General features: G+C 38.1%; 1 protein-coding gene across 6 annotated transcripts in view; it reads left to right on the top strand.

Moving 5' to 3' along the window:
- Positions 1 to 18,104, top strand: part of ZnT63C (zinc transporter 63C) — a 482,994-nt gene that overhangs the window by 381,513 nt on the left and 83,377 nt on the right. For 2 of the 6 annotated variants that reach the window (XM_067144354.2, XM_067144355.2), the window contains exon 10: positions 14,399 to 14,481. The exons of the other annotated variants lie outside the window; for them this stretch is intronic. In XM_067144354.2, the coding sequence (XP_067000455.2) occupies positions 14,399 to 14,437 (39 nt within the window). In that variant the 3' untranslated portion in view covers positions 14,438 to 14,481. The remainder of the gene's footprint in view (positions 1 to 14,398; positions 14,482 to 18,104) is intronic. 6 annotated transcript variants of the gene reach the window in all.

Genomic DNA, 18,104 nt, shown 5'->3' with positions numbered 1-18,104 from the left:
GCATGCAGTGTAATGATATAGCTTAAAAGGAAAAACACGTGGTTAGCAGAAGGCTTACCATAAACAAAACTTAATGAAAATAGACAATGAAACTAAAAGAATTTTATAGACAGTGACTTACCATTTCCTCCAACATTTTGGGCAATTACAGGATGAAAACAGGAAAACACAGCTTCCATATCATGGAAAGAATGCCAAATAGATTCAGGCGCCTAATACAGAGATAATAGGCAGCTCCCTCGGGATATGAATATTGAACTCGAGCAAACATCAGGAAAAAAACCCCCCACACAAATGAACAGAGATTAGGAATGCACACACAAGAATTACAACCTTTAAAAGAAAAAGACATTAATTAATTTATAACTTTCAAAGGTACAGCAACAGCCACGTGACCAAAACAGCTTAAAATAATGAAAGGTAGAGAGAAAATCTCCAAAATTAGAATTTAAGTAGAATTATAGAGATTAGCACAGGACAATCGTCGTCGACCTCCCTTTCTTCCACAACACATGGTCTGCTACCAATGTCACCTCTGGACAGATCACACAAACATTTTAAAAAACGCGTGACAATAATGGATCTTATAATATATGAAATTTAAACACATACTCGAGGTTACGTAAATTAACTTACAGGTCGACCTAAACGACAACTACGGAAAGGATGTGGAAGTGGCATGGAAACGCTATTGAGGTCCGTGGAATCGTATCCGTTGTGGGGGGAAAAGGAGGAAACCGACGATCACCCTTAAAATCTTTACTACATTAAGATGAAAATAGTTACAACATAAAATATCAAGAAAACAAAGCAACATGGTTAGTGAAAATTAAAAACACCGAAGTGCCAGTGAACTCTAGTTCCATACAAATAATCTTTAAATAAAATAAAATTGTGGTAACGGAATAACCTGAACACAGAAGCTGATGCAGAACTATGTGAAGCAAACTCAAAGGAAAACAAAATTTCACATGAGACTGACAATATTGTTAAACAAGAAAAAGTTAAATTTAGATTTAGACATAATACTCTGAACAAGCAAAGGGAATTGCCTCCGAAAACAAATTTGATATTTAAATTGGCGAATGTGGAATATCAAAGGTAAACTCTGTCGCACTAATTATAATTTACATTTTAACTGAAGTTACATAAAACATATTAAAAGCCGAAACATAAAACACATGAAAAGCCGAAACACAAAAATGAATAGTGCTCAACCTGAGGCAGAAGTCCCTAGACGAGACGGACGCAGAGCGCGTCCGCTTGCTAGGTCGGTCAGATGTTAAAGACACTCAAACGGGCTCCGCACACGCGGAGGTACAAGCAACTGAAAATCACAGGGACCAATCAGCACGCAGAAATATTTTGCCCGACACCCACGGTCACCAATAAGAAATATAGTTATTCCTACCAATTAAAATTACTCTTATTCCTACCAATGGAAATGCTTTTTGAGATCGCTCTATCTGATGAAATCGGAAACAACTAGAACCGTCCTTCTAACAACGGCACGTGTAGCTACCCCCTGCCTCAAAAGTTAATACATTTAAGTCTACAAATGCTAGTTACAATAAACAATTGGTACAATCACAACTACATGAAATTTTAAATATCACAGTTTCTTTGAACATAATTCTTGTAATGTTTGTTCCAAATAATAATTTTCTTCGCCAGTCCCAAATAGTCCAGTCAAGTTAAACATGAAAAGGGGGTCTAGCTTGCAAAAGGTCCGGTCGTTCTGGATTTTGTATATGTTCTTAGGACCTAAACCAATATTAAAAAACCAGATTTGCAATTTCCAAAGTGCTGTGGGAGCAGCGGTGTACCCAAAAATACCATGGAATTTTCAGACTTTTTCCAGGGTTTGCTCAATATCTCAGTAAAGGAAGGTTTTGACCGGTATAGTCACTCTGTATAATTTTAAAGTAAACTAAATTTGCTACAATTCGAGACCAGGGCGAGCTCTATACAGCCGTTGGTTCCCAAGATACAGTTCTTCGAAAATAGGCAATTTTTTCCAAAAAGTTTTTTTTTTTCAAAATGGTCACTTATTTTGTGAAATCTATATATATAAAATAAGAGTTTTGTCTGTACATTGCTCAGAATTTAAAAAGGATGGTATTTCCGTACCAGCCATGTCCATTGTAGTAAGGAAATGCACTTTTAAATTTTCCGTAATTTCTGTCTGTCTGTCTGTCTTTCTGTACACGCATCATGAGAAAATGATTGAAGATAATTTAATGAAAATCAGTATGTAAAGTCGCGAAATAAGTCGCTACAATCTAGGTCATAAATAAACTTATCCACGCCAAGAGAAACGGTTGTTTAAGGGAAGGCCTAAAATTTAATTCTTAATTCTAATCGTAATGAAAATCGGTATGAAAATACGGAAAATAAGTCGCTAGGTGATATATAGTATATTTTACGCTAAAAGAAATGGTAGTTTAAGGGAATGCCTAAACTTAAATTCTCAAATTTTTATGTTATTCGAGGTCCTATCTTAATGAAAATCGGTATGCACAATCGGGAAATAAGTCGCTACAATCTAGGCTATAAATAATTTTATTCATGCTGAGTGGAATGGTAGTTTAGGGGAAGGCCTAGAATTTAATTCTCAAATATTTGTGTTACTAGTGGTCCTATCGACCAATACTACATTACTAAAGTTATATAGTATTAAATTTCCGATCATTTATGTTTTATACATGTTTACCATACCGGCTGTCGACAGATAACAAAGATATTCATGAGTCTGAATTTTTGTTGCTAAGTCCATATCAGCGCCAAGTCACGAGAAAATGGACAGACAGTATTTAATGAAAATCGTTACATAAATTCGTGGAATAAGGAACTACACTCTATGCTATAAGTAATTTCGTAAGACGCCTTGATATCACAGAGTCAAAGAAAATCTAAATGTGAAGGCCCACAATAGAAAGCTCATAACATTGAACAACAACAACATTACATTGACCATTGTTTGTTGTGATGTGTTTTGTATCTTCTGTTGCCAGTCATGCCCAATAGATGGGATTACTGCTGTATACCAAGTACTTTTTATTTCTTTCACGTCGCACCGACACACATAGGTATTATGACGACGATGGGATAGGAAGGGGCTAGGAGTGGAAAGGAAGTGGCCCTGGCGTTAAGTACAGTACAGCCAAAGCATTTGCCTGGTGTGAAAATGGGAGGCCACAGAGAACCATCTTCAGGGCTGTCGACAGTGGTTTTCGAACCCACTACCTCCTGAATGCAAAGTCACAGCTGCACGCTCCTAACCGCACGGCCAACTCGCCCGGTCGTACCGAGTATAACAGTCTGCCTGAATATTGGCTGGAAGTAGCTGGGGAGTTAGATAACTTTCTTCTTAAGCATGGCATTCCTATGGTTCATACATTTTCTGATACTACTGGTACGTAACAAACTGGTTCATCATAGCATTCGAGTTATTCAATCCCTACCCTAAGTCACTGATTGGAATGAGCAGTGTGTATATTTAACGGAACAATGGCAGAGGAGTTTTCACGGCTGTCTGCGGCCTGGTCATACCAGCACTGAAACTTGCGACTCTTAGATCGGCATCGTAGTACTGTTTGTTAAAAGTGAGAAAATGTGTGATTTTTCATTTGAGCGAGTATTTTATATGATGATAACATTGCTTTTAATCCCTAAATTCCTACTGATTTTTTTGTAATGGCCTAAGTCAACTAACTGTAGTTAAGAAAACCACGAAGACAGTCTTTCTTAGAATCCCGTAGCGAAGCACGGGTACATCAGCTAGTATCTTCTAAAATATGCATCCCATGACAACTGTTATATGAAACGAAGTTGTAGTAAATTTAATTAGCTTTCAGTGGAGACCAGAGTGATACCTATAGGCCCAGCGGTTCTCTCAAAAATGGCAGATAACAAAAAACAGTCATAAGTGGGTTTTGGGGGGAAATGCAAATAAACTGTTCTCATGTCTTTTTATGGTTTTATCATTTGTTATTGGAACCTTCATTTGTACACTGTCCACAAGATGCTCCCTTTTGTCCACGCAGCTAGATATTTTTTGTACGATAAGGGCGCGCACCTCTACCTTCAGGGTATGGTGGCTCTACAAGATCTGATGGATAAAAGTGAATACGACATGTTCACAGAAGGATCATTCACCATTCGCCGGTCTGACAAGTTTTGGTCTGGGTTGTGGTCAGACCTAACAATTGAACAGAAGCTGATGCGATCCATGAAGACCTACAGTGGGTTGCCCAAGGAAGAGGAATCTCCGACAGTGTGCTAGCAAGGTGGACAACAGGAATGGTGTTTATGTTGAACATATATGAAGAACTTGAAAGTTTTTGCAGCATATCATATCCTACTGGAGAGCAGCATGTAGACATGAGACATTCTAGAATCGTCCGAGATAACGTGATGTGGAAAAACTCAAAAACTGGTTTGCTCTCCACCCCCCATTTCCCAAAAGTGACAGTTTGCTTTCTATCAGTAGTGATTTACTGACTTGTCCTGAGGATTTAAAGGATGACTTCAAGTATGAGTTGGCCCCGTTCCCGATGTCTATGTTCAATGAGCAAGGGATACGCAAGGGCACAAAATCCACTCTGTACTCTGTGCCTTCACTCCTCTTTCCAGACACACGCCGATAGATGCCAGCACTCACGTCGTTTTGGATGGTGGCTACCTCTTGCACAAGGTTGTGTGGCAGTGGAAGAGCACAGTTCGATCACATTTGGCGCGTTATACCATCTACGTCCGTAACCACTTTGGGAAGAACGTCTCCATCGTTTCTGACGGCTACCCTGAAGATGCTACCAAAAAAAACCACACCAAAATAGCGGAACGACTCCGCGCTACGCAGCTCATTCCAGCTACGAATTGACGTTCGATGAATCCATAGTAATTCTAATGGCTCAAGAGCATGTATTGGGCAATGAGAACAACAAGAGATGCCTAATAACTCTTCTTTGTGACGCCTTTCAGAAGGAGGGAATATAAGTGGCTGTTGCAAGAAAATGCGGATCGAGAATCGTCATGACAGCGCTTTCAAAATGAGCAGTAGCCGATCGGGTCGTCATCATTGGAGAATACGTCGGCCTGCTCGTTCTTCGCAATGGTTTAGGCGCTGAAGAGAAAAATGTCTACCTTCAGCAGAGCACAAAGGGCGAAGCTGGTTGCTGTCGCTACTCTACGACCTCCTACAATCACCAGGACTCTCAGCTATCACCAGGGACGATGCTATTCACCCACGCATTTACTGGGTGTGATACCTCCTCAGCACCGTTTGGCCAAGGAAAGACCAAAATCACCACACTCCTGAGCAAGAGCGAACCACTTGCTGAGTAAGTGGAGGTCTTCCTTCGGCCAGACTCCACCCCACAAGCCATGAGAGAAGCAGGCATCAAGTGCTTTGTGGCTCTACATGAGGGTGACATCGCGAGGGATACTTTGGATTTCCTGAGGTATAAGACGTTTGTCACTTCATCGAGACTAAACCTCGCCCGTTTGCCACCGACAGAAGATCATGCAGCAACGTGCTACCTCCAAGTGGAGAAGTGGTGGGGAGTCAACTTGAATCCCACTGATTGAGGAAGCTGTCTTCTCAGGGACTCACCCCTATCCCCTACACCATGGATCCCGCACCTCCTGCCTTCTGTGAAAAATTCATGTAAATGCAAGAAAGGATGCTCGGGGAGCAGAAAGGCTGGGCTACACTGCTCAGTCCTCTGCCAGTCATACGGTGGCAAATTGTGCATTAACGTCCCAGATGTGGAGCTGAAATGCTCGGGCGATGAAGATGACCCGACAACAGACTGGGCGCCTCTCCAAACGTCCATCACAGTCATCGAGACACCATTTTCGTGCGAGCCCAAACCGGGGCCATCTAAGATAAAACGAAAGGCATGATTTGGCAACCAAAACATGATTTTTATTAGTTTTCTTTAATGTGTAAATGTAATTTGTCCTTATAGTGGGTACAATGATGTTTGTACAAGCATTTTAGTATGAAGGAATATAAAACAATGTTTGATGATGATGTAATTACCGAAAGGTATACTGTATTATTTTTTTATTTTTTCATCAAACAATTTTTAACAATAAGAAATTTAACTGTTTGATAAATAAAACCATAAAAAGACATGAGAACAGTTTATTTGCATTTCCCCCCAAAATCCACTTATGATGTTTTTTGTTATCTGCCATTTTTGAGAGAACCGCTGGGCCTGTAGGTACCAGTCTGGTCTCAACTGAAAGCTAATTAAATTTATTACAGTTTCATTTCATATAATATTTGACATGGGATGCATATTTTAGAAGATAGTTCACAAAATAAGTGATCATTTCAAAAAAATTCACTTTCTTGGAAAAAATTGCCCCTTTTCGAAGAACTGTATCTTGGGAACCAATGGCTGTATAGAGTTCGCCTTGGTCTCAAATTGTATCAAATTCAGTATACTTTGAAAGTATATAGAGTGATAATACCGCTCAAATCCTTCCTTCACTGATATATTGAGGAAAACCTGAAAAAAGTCCGCTCACACAGCACTTTGGGAATTGCAAATCTAGTTTTTTAATATTGGTTTAGGTCCTAACAACATATAAAAAATTCAGAACGACCGGACCTTTTGCAAGCACGGATGTACATCTTGACTGGACTAAAAAGATAAAATAGTAAAAACAATAGAGGAGAGTTGTATAATATGGAATACCATTTACTTTTGGCAGTATAACTTCTTACCAAAATCAGTTATGAAATATAAATAAATATGGTTTGAAAATTCAAATAATTAGCCAAGATTCTCTATATTTTAAATTGTAAATTGTTAATGTCTTCACGTCAAAATTATTTCTTTCAAAAAGTTGCACTTGGTGGGTAATACAGAATAGTCGGCTAATATGGAATAGTAGGGTAAATAATATGTAAATTAAAATACAACTTCAATAAATTCATTCAGTTATATTTAAGGAACGTTCTTACAGGTGGACGTACAGAAATTTTAAAAATCGAAAGTATAAAATTGGTAATTAACTTAAATGATAATCTGTATACGAATTATTCAGTGTTTTCTTTTTACAGTCACTTGTTCATTCAGTGACAAAAGTCACAGATGCAGAAACTGAGATCTATAGGTAATTAAATGTTATAATATACCAGAATTAATGCAATTAATTTTAATTAATTTTAAACGTCATTTTACTTTGAAACTAAAACAGTATTCCATATATCCCGACACACCATGTTTGAATTAAAGGATTCGTCATGCCCTAAACTTTGCACAACAAGGAAGTTTCACTGGTGTAGCAATATAAGCAACTCTTGTACAATATGTAACATTGGATTTCCCAGGACTAAACTCACTTTTGGTAATTAATACAAGCTTTAAAAGAATTACCTGCAAAAGCTTTTCAAATATGAAAAACAAATATTCTTGCTCCACGCACTAACCTCACTCACGAGCATGTCGAAACTGAATACAAAGCATCATAAGAACATTTACCGTAATTCGACGAGTTTCCACATGAGAGCAGTACCTTACAGGCAAAATATTGTGGTATTCCTTATTGCCCGACTATTCCATATTACCCGATTCCCCTCTATATTAAGATTTTTCAATGAACATGAATTTGAAACAAATAAAACTTTATACAAATTTTTTTTAAACAGTTCTTGAGAATGTTTACTGCACACGGCTGTCCCAACATTTGTCACAAAATACAACACACCCCAAAAGCAATCACCAGAGAAACATGCAGCAGTCAATACAGCCCTTCGCATAGGGTTAGCCATAAAATGGCCAGATCCACATGTGCGACATAGTTTGCACCTGTGACCCTGCAGGGGTGTGGGAAAAGCTGTAGCTTTATTAATAGCCTACACTTCAGTGGCATTTCAATATATACTGGCATCTGTTCTCCATTACCGATTTACAAGAGTACATACAAATTTTTCTGATGCAAAGCGATAACAAATATGTGAAAATTGACTATCTTTTCTTCATAATTGGCTGGGAGACGATGTGCAATGTTTGTTTTCTTATTTAAACGAAAGTCATTTTGTTCACACTAGACATACATGACTGCTTGTACACCCCGTAATTTAGCTTTCAACCAACACATTTTACCTTTACAAATGAAAGGATTATTGAGTCGTCCTATTCAATACATATATATATCCATCTTTAGATGGAGTAATTCTAATCAAACATGTTTCGGCTCATTTTTGAGCCATCTTCATTGAAAATGTTAAAAATCATATGCTTAATGTTAAAAGAATGTTATTAAAAAACAAGATGAGGAAGAATGTATAAAAACATGTGCAACATAATGAAATTAATACAATGTCAGGCAGTAGCAAGGCTGAGAACCTCTTAGTCTGAAAGTACAGTATGTCACGCTAAAAAACTAGGACAAAATCACAAAAATAAAATTTGAGAAAGTCTATCTTCATTGAGTCACATGCTCGAAAAATCTAGAGGGCAACAGAAGTATGAGAACATATTTTGAGAGGAAACGGTGCCAAGTGTTGCATGTGTGACTCAGTAGTGGAAACCGGCAGTAAAATCTAAATCTGTAATGGAAAAAATGAATGAGTACATGCGAGAAGCTTGGGCTAATAGCTGAAAGATAAACAAAAAGAAAACTTTAGACTGACTTATTAAATAATAATTGCCCTCTCAGACGGCCTGACCGTCTCAGATTAGAGGTTCCGCTTCCACTGATCGTGCTTGTAGCTGGCTCAGCTCTGTTTGCGTGGAGAGCGGAAGATATGAAAGGAATGAGTGAGGGAGGCACTAAGCCGGTGGGGAGAGAGGGTTGGAGGGGTGGTGTTGAGTTGGAGAGCTGGAAGCGGGGTTCGTTTTTATTATGGAATTATTGACAACCAAATGGAATGAACGTTTTGAGTAGAATGTTCTTTTTTTCATTGATCTTGTTTAAATTGTAAGAGGGTTTTTAAATTGATCAGTATCGATATGGATATTCTCAAGAATGTTGAGCAAGGTACCCTCTTGTTCGCAATGGAGGATCTTAAGATCTTGATCAGTTGTAGTGTATTCGTGACCAGATTCTTTATGTTGCTCACTCATAGCTGAATTATATTTGAGAGCATTGCGATGTTCAGCGTACCTTGTTACGAAGTTGTGGCCTGTTTGACCAATATAGCTGGAATTACAGGATTGACATTCTAATTTATAAACTCTGGAGTTCAAATATCTATTATTGTTATTATTATTTATCGATACCGCTACCTGTGGGCCACGTTTACACAATCTTCCTTCTGTCACGCAGGCTGATATCCTTCTCTTTACACTCTCGCCAAAGATTCTTGAAGCTTTGACTTCTTCTTTCTCGCTCTTCAGACGCATCCCTCATTTCCGCAACCTTCTTCCTAAATGATGTCCTTTCTTTTATATCCTCCTCCTTGATACCTGTTTCTGCCAAGTCATCGTGCACCTGTTGTGTTGTTGTTATTATTATTATTATTATTATTATTATTACTGATAGTGTGTGAATTGAAAATTAGTATGGGAGGTTCTAAACGCTTATTTATGATTCTGTTGACAAAGGTTCTACTGTAGCCGTTGTATTCTGCAATGTTTGTGAATGGTGTTTATTTCTTTTTTGTAGTTTTTGCGAGATAAAGGAATAGTCAGTGCTCTAAGTACCATACTATTTTAACAAAATGTTCAGTTTGTTATTACTGCATAAAACACACAAACAGCATAATTTACTGGAATTATCCAAGGTCAATGAAGTAGAAGAATCTTACCAGATTTTTTGAGAAATAAGATCTCAATACAGGTTTCTGTACTATGCTCATTAACATACATAATGCAAAAACTACATACATATCCTCCACAGTAACCAGTACACATTCATTTACCCTCGATCGTAACGGAAATAACATACCGTGTGTTTGCATGCGATGTTGAGCATAAATATCTGCCTATTCTATCATCTTTACGAACTCGACAGTAGAGAACAACTGAAAATTTTCACAGAGGATATAAGCAGTTCTTTGCAGCATTCTGAGACCTATAATTCGCCGTAAATATTTCCCTTTGCCCTCTATAAATATCCATGTCTTCTCACACAAACCCACCATCAATTACATTATGGCCGATATTTTCCCATATATCAAAAGTAACATCAATGTCACGATCACAACTTTCGCTCTCAAATTCTATATCTTAGTCTTTGCTTAACGAAACTAAACTTTCTGTATCATCATTCGGTAAAACATCGTTAATTTTCGAATTCGCGATCACAAGAAAATGTTTAGCTGCCATGATGTCAACAACAGAACTTGTTGGTTTTTCAGATGCGATATAACATATGTAATCGATAAAAACTCAATAGATATACATATCAAATGAAAGATTGATGCTTCGTCTGCAGGTATATCTTACTACATTTGTAATAGTGCAAGAAATGTTCTCTAGATAGAAGCACAAATCAGAAGCTGCTACGCGCGTGCAATATACGTCACTCCACGACAGAGAGCATTGGGGAGTCTGCGTGCACTGTACGGCACTCCACGTTGATTGGTTAATTAAGGTACAGCCCCAGCATTTGCCTGGTGTGAAAAAAGAAGGTTATAAACTTCTAAATGAGTTTCATATAGTTGGTAGCTCAACAGAAACTTCTTTTTATAAATGAATTTGTTTTTGTCTTTTATCCAAATATTATCGGTTTAAAGTTGAGTTGCACAAGTCTTTGCTGTATTCCTATAAGTGTTTTTAGTGAATTTTAGAAATTTGGGGGTTAAATTATTGATCAAACATTTTCTCAGAAAACTTATCTTTCCCTAATTTAGCAACCTTTAATTTTAAGTTGCAATAAAGTTTAGCTTTCATGCCTGCCTGGATGGCATTTCCATTACAAGATATTAAAATCATTCCGTATTGACGGTTTTCACTTTACAAAGGAAAGGATTTATTGAGTCCTCCTATTCAATACATATATATCTTTAGATGGAATAATTCTAATCAAACATGTTGTGGCTCATTTTTGAGCCATCTGCAGTGAAAATGTTAAAAATCATATGCTTAATGTTAAAAGAATGTTATTAAAAAACACAGTGAGAAAGAATGTATAAAATCATGTGCAACATGATGAAGTTAATACAGTGTGAGGTAGTAGCAAGGCTGAGAACCTCTTAGTCTAAAAATACAGTATGTCACACTAAAAAAATGAGGAATGAAATCACAAAAATAAAACTTGAGAAACAGAGTATTTTCATTGAGTCACACGCTGGAAAAGTCTACAGGGCAACAGAAGTACGAGAACATATTTTGATAGGAAACAATGCCAAGTGTTACGTGTGTAGTGGAAACTCAGTAGTGGAAACAGTCAACAAAATCCAAATCTGTAATGGAAAAACATTTCACTCATGGCCACACATCCAAACTCTCTTTCTTCAGTCACATATTCACATAAACTGTGTCATATTTCTGGAAATTTTGCTGTATGTCCGCAAAATGCCCAGCCGTTATTGTTCGTCTGTTCAAGACGAGCTTTACTTTCCCTCCAATCGCATACCGTACCGCAACTTTTGTTCTGATCAGACTTTCTCGCAAGTCATCCTAAACTCGTGCTAATACTAAACTGATGCTGCGCAGGTGATGCGATATGTATGCAGCACACTTCTCAGTTTTTGCGTGTACTGAGTTGCCAACAGAGCGTGTGGAAAGTTACCAACTTCCAGATTTCTGTATGTCAGGAGCCCTGTACCAACCTTGATGCAAATACCCTCACCCCAACTTTTCGCCGCCAGATTTCAAAAAATATATGTGGGGATTATTTGGGTAAATACAGTAGGTATATTAAATTTTATATAGTGAAGGTAACTCCATAAGTTCTTAAAAATAAAGCTTGAAACAACAGCTCGCAGTAACTTCACACTACTGTCTTAAGACTCCTAACGTGGTACTTCTTGAACCTGGCAATTCTCCCACTGTGACACTGATAGCAGTGATACCAGCTACCACACAGTATGTAGCGATGAGTCTTGGAACTATGTCAGCTGCCATGCTACCTAGCAGATGATCTAGGAACTGCTTGAAGAAAATAATGTAGAAAAATGGGCAATCGTATAAGAATTAGTATGTTGTGTTCAAATTGTTCGCTTTAAAATGTGAGGTCGCCAGTTGAAATCTGTTTTCTCACAGTTGTCGCCCCGCCTCCCCCGCTCTGTTTTTCGTAAGCAACGCATAATACCAATAAACCTAAAATTAACTCAATTTTTTAAATTGTTCAGACATACGACATGCAGTATTTTGAGAGTAATATTTTACAATGAATAAACAAAATTTTCAGCCATTATTTTACAGGATGTGGCATCATCAGCAACATTTTAAAATGGTAAAGTATTCTTTATTAGTATAATTATTTTTTTGAAAGGTACTTATTTTCTTTATTTGCATACAAAATTTCATTTGTTTCATACAGAATGTTTGGTTGATTCTTCACTTCTCAACTTGAACGTTCTGTGTGAAGAATCCTCATAGTGATTTTAAAGAGATGGATTTGGACTAATAATTCCAGCTATCTTGTTGATCTACTTTTCATGTTTTATTTAAGACGTTATTTATGTGCGCTGACTTTTTAATCCTTATTGTAAAGTATTCTCACAATATTCGATTTATAGGAAATATTTGTACAGAAACACCGGGAAATGTTCACATAAGTAAACCCCTCCAAAGGTTAACCATGACCATACATGTCTCCTGATGAGGGTTTTACTGAATTTGGAGGAAACCACTTGAATTATGTCAAGAATTTAATAACAGTGTATAGAGCCCTACTCTTAGTTTTTACTATGTTTCAAAGTTGAACGGATTTCAACTATTGGTGATGCGTGTGTGAATCTATTGTGCCTTATGTTTAAAATTTCTCTCGGATATTTCACCATGGGCATGTTCTGTATTTGTCGGGCTTGAAACTTTTGGCCCTACTATGTAATTGTTGGTCATCATAGAAAAACGAATGTTATACAGTGGGAGCATATGAACTAAGAACCACCCGCGCAGTGTTTTTTCCTGTTGGTGAGCGCTATGTTTGTTGCCATATGTTGGTAAAGTTCAATGGCAGTAATGCAACCAATGCAACAGCATCATGAACTCTGGTAAGAAGTTTGTTTCTTACAAACATATCAAAGATAATGCTGAAACTGCCTACCCTCAACCACACTTTTTTTGGCACCTTTTAAGAAACTATATTTCACTTGCCATTGTACATGTTTTGTAATGTTGTCAATTTCCTGGCTGATATATTATTTCACTTCTAAGGTGCATGGATTTGTCTTGCATACACAGCTTTTAAACTACTCCAGAGATAAGTTATTTGCATACCCACATAACCATGGAGTTGGAACCAGGCCTTGTCTGAGAAAAATATTACATTTGAGTCTATTTCACTGTTGTATACATTATTCAGAATCCACAGACAAAATATGCGCCTTCATACAGGATTGCCTGGTTGGTTGAAGAGCATGTGCCTCAAATACAGTTTTTTGCTATTTGCTTTACGTCGCACCGACACAGATAGGTCTTATGGCAATGATGGGGATAGGAAAGGCCTAGGAATGGGAAGGAAGTGGCCGTGACCTTAATTAAGGTACAGCCCCAGCATTTGCTTGGTGTGAAAATGGGAAACCACGGAAAACCATCTTCAGGGCTGCCGACAGTGGGGTTCGAACCCACTATATCCCGATTACTGGATACTGGCCGCACTTAAGCGACTGCAGCTATCGAGCTCGGTAGATACAGTTTTAACTTTAAAATAATGTAGTAGCCTTTTGTACAGAGCCATAAGAAATGTCCTACTTTTTGTGAAAGATACCCAGTTGGTTTTTTTTGTTGGGAAGGATTTTCCAACCGATGGCTGTCCATTTAGTTTCTTAGGCTGATCACTTCTTGTAATCTGAAATCTGTTATAAATCTTGAAATGATTGCAGGATGATCTGGAACTTCATACCCAGGAATCTTTCTTGAAATCGTGTTTGCACTTGAAGGGCTGACTGAGTTAACACATTATAAATTGTAAATAAACACACGTGCAGTTGTGAACATAACTGTGTCATAACACACCTCATGATTTAATACTCCAAGCAGAACAGTACACCACTCATGAATGTATCATTCAGTCTAGACTTGCTCACAAACAAGCTTGTCTTGTATACAAGGCCAAGACAGAATTGCGCACACCTCCCATGCATTGAACTCAGCAGACAGCTGTTGTCACTGATAGGAAAAATATGGAGCAGCTGGTTCTTAGTTCAGATACATTCCCTGTACTTTTCTCTAATCCTCGAAGCATGAGATGATAACTCAAGGAATTTTGACTGATATAATTGCTCTGATGTTGATAATGTCATCTGTTTATATTTGCTTGCTAGATTGAAGGCTACAAACCAGGCAGTAGCAGGTCAGTGTAAAAGGAATACGAAAAAATAGTGGTCAGGAGCAGCAACTCATTCAGGTAGGAGCCATGATAGGTACAGATGCTTTCTACTTTGCATGGACAGTATATTATTTGGTCTATCTTCAGTAAGGTCCAGTGCGTGGTTCATGACATTTGACTGCAGATAAAATGAAACTACACAGTCTGAAATGCTGGCAGGACCTATTTCCTCAGTCACTAATGATCACAGCTGATGCTTGCAGTTTACCCTTGGTGGTTCTCTAGGATTTGATGAGACTTGCCTTTCCAGGCCTAAAATGATTTAATGATAATGCAATATTGTATGTTCACTTTTGGTAATATTACCGACCCTCCCAGCGTTTGCACAGGATCAGTGTTGAATTTATGGTGATAGGACTTAAAGATTTACTTGTAGACATTAGTTGTTTTCCACTTGATCTCTGTATGCAGTTCAATAGGCATTTTACTAAGACCCTTCCAGCTGCCCACCTATGAGCTTGGTCCTTTCTCCCTATGTGATATTTGAACCTTTCCTTTGCTTTCATTAAAACAACGGTAACTTGTAAACCATTCATGCAAAGTATGCAAAGGATTATTGAATGGTTCATGGTGTGGGTAACTGTAATCAGGCCCTAGTTTGTAAACCATGGGCAACACTTTAGTGGTCTAGTAAGTGGTTCTGAGCGTTGGGGTACTAGTTACTGTTGAATAGGAGTTGGCATCTTGGATGACACATTCTGAGTCACTCATGGCCCTGCTTGTGCTCAGGCAGCTAGGACTATACAATCCACTAGAGATTCTCACTGAGACTACATGTAAGTAGGGTAGCATCCTACTTTACAGAAAATTTACCAAGCATGCACAAAATGTTTCCAGCATGCTTTGGATCTATGGCAATGGCAGAGTCCCACTTTCACTTGGCAGGTCAGGGACTTCTTGAAAACAACTTGTGAGTGAAATGGAATTTGATGGGGAGCTATCTGTAATAATGGCGCTAGTGAAAGAAAGTGGTAATGAAATATTATGATGGCTTGAGTCATGAAAGAAGGTAAATGGAAAGACGGGAATAGGGATGAGGTGGGACTGCATAAGCTTGTACGTACCTAAATTCACAGCGAAGTGTAAATATCTACCAATAAGATAACAGGACCTCGGTGTTCAAACAGAGCTATAATCCTAGCACTGCTTATCCAGAATGAGATGAGTCTAAAGTCTAAATAGGTAGAATAGATTAGAATTTTCTCATCACAGAGATTTAGAATGCACAGTAGAAGGCTTAATCCTAAGAGATGCAAAGGAATCAAATAACTATAGGACAAACAATTTCTTTACCCACATTATCACTCTGCCAAGTGAACGATAGTAGGGACAGCACTTTGAATGGAGGAAAAAGGTTATGTGCTATAGGGGAGTGAAAGATATATTAATCGCTATCCTGAAGTTTCACTTTTTCATTTCCTTTTTTTTTTTCGAGCAGCACATTTTGAGTGAAAACAGAAAACACAACCCAGTATTTAACAAGATCTTAAAAACTAATGACTGGCGCTGATAACCCTAGACAAATAGAAAGCAAGGAAAAAAATAAAAAAATAAAAAAAAATAAATAGAAACACTTGATATAGCGCACACCAAATAATAGCTTACATAATACAAAGTCATAAGAAACAATCATAGACTAACAATTTGGATACAAACGGGAGATGATTCTCCCACAGTTAGTAAGTTGGGGGAGGGAGGGGGGAGAGTAAGACTTTTTTCAAGAAGAATGGGCACCCAGTCCCTAATATCACAAAAAAAAAACCCACCTAAGTTCGTGCTAGAAATCTTTATAGTTGCAGTAATTAATTTTAAAGCATTTGAAATCGACACAATCTGCAAGGTAGAACTAAAGGGAAAATTCGCACTTGAAACAATAATCGGTGCCCAACAACACTGTTTGACATAGCATAGAGAAACCTGTTAGTTTGCAGGACACAAAGAAGAGAGTTCCCATTTAGTGCTCCATTACGGAAATTAACACTGAAGAAATTGTTCTAAGGATTCAGTTCAAAGAATGTTTGGTGAATATATATTCCAAAGCGATTGCACTGTCCATATTCTTAAAGTGTTGAGATCATGAAAACCACAGCACAAAGAAAATCAGGCAGCTGCTCACTAGGGAATCACATGGTAACCTCCATATAAGTTCGGACATAATATATATTATTTCAGTAGTATAGATCCCTTTTGCGGCGCTCACAAGTAACCGATCGTGACAAATGAACATTCAAAAGAAAGAGAATAGATATTAGCAGTGACGAATTGTATTCTCATTTCATAAATATCTATAATTATCTATAATTTCTTTAAAAAATGAGTTTTAAAAAATTATACGAAGTGTGCGATTTGCAAATACTGTTGCTGTAGGAAAATACGCACCATTATTGCTGTCCACATTTTGGCTGCTGGGAAGCCTGTTTTATGTCATTATAATATGCTGTAATCATCAGTAAAGAAAAGAATTATAGTAAAACAAAAAATTACTTCCGGAATATACATCAGTATAATAATACACTGTCCGGCCCCGTGGTGTAGGGGGCAACGTGTCCGCCTGTCACTCGGCAGCCCCGGGTTCGATTCCCGGCCAGGCCAGGGTTTTTAATTGTAAATGATTAATATCCCTGGCCTGGGGACTGGGTGTTTATGTCGTCCTTAACATTCCTTTCCTCACATTCAACACTTTACACTTCCACCATTTACAAAATACACGCAGGTTCCTCACATATGGTGCAAGTAGGGGCAAAAGATCTTTGTAGGTCGACGCCCCAAACAACTAGCATTTAAAGAAATAATAATAATACACCTGCATTTACTTCCGTTCAAGTGGATACCATAAATGTTTAAAAAAATCAAAGATTACGTTTAGTGGTAAGTAAGACTGTCTAAGTCCTTAGGTCACCAGTAGTTCACCAGGGGGCTACTCCACCACATACTTTATGAACATGCAAGATTTCTCACACGGGTACCCTAGTAATGTTTAATTTTAACACAGAGTAGAGCAGGCTTCGGCGTAGCGGCTAGTTTTGGCTAGCCTTGTGGCTATGTGCCAGCACCGGGTTTCACCCTCTCCTTACTATCATATATCACGTCATTCATTTCATCTCATTAACTCCTCTGATGAGGTTGACGTCAGGAAGGGCATCCGGTCATAAAAACCTGCCATGAGAGATTCATCTCATCTCATACCTGACCCCCCATAGAGAAACGGGGCAAGGGTTGGACAAACAAACAAACAAACAAACAATACATGGACATTTTTCCTCCTGTCAGCATCATCACCACCGTCGTCATCATCATCATCATCATCATCATCATCATCATCATCATTTCTCCTTATTAGCTCCTTGTGGGTTGGGGCATTTGTTACTTCTCCCCCTTCCTCTCTTGTCGAGGATTATTTTGTTATACCATCATAAGTACATGCCATTATTATGTTGGGGTCGCCACTCTTAAAGGAATTTTGGAACTACTGCAAGCGTTTCTTCAGGCTGCTCCCTACATGGAGAACAGATGGCTTCTGTAGCCACTCCACTGGAGGATAGATGCTACTACTGTTGGATTGCCACATCCACCACCTGTACCGTACCAAAGGCCACCTTCTCCGCCTTTGATGCCATTGAGGTTTTCACTTGTTACCATGA

Source organism: Anabrus simplex, chromosome 3 (genome assembly GCF_040414725.1).
Source record: "Anabrus simplex isolate iqAnaSimp1 chromosome 3, ASM4041472v1, whole genome shotgun sequence".
NCBI lineage: Eukaryota > Metazoa > Arthropoda > Insecta > Orthoptera > Tettigoniidae > Anabrus > Anabrus simplex.
The sequence above is the reverse complement of the archived record's forward strand: the minus strand, read 5'-3'. Positions and strand labels throughout refer to the sequence as shown.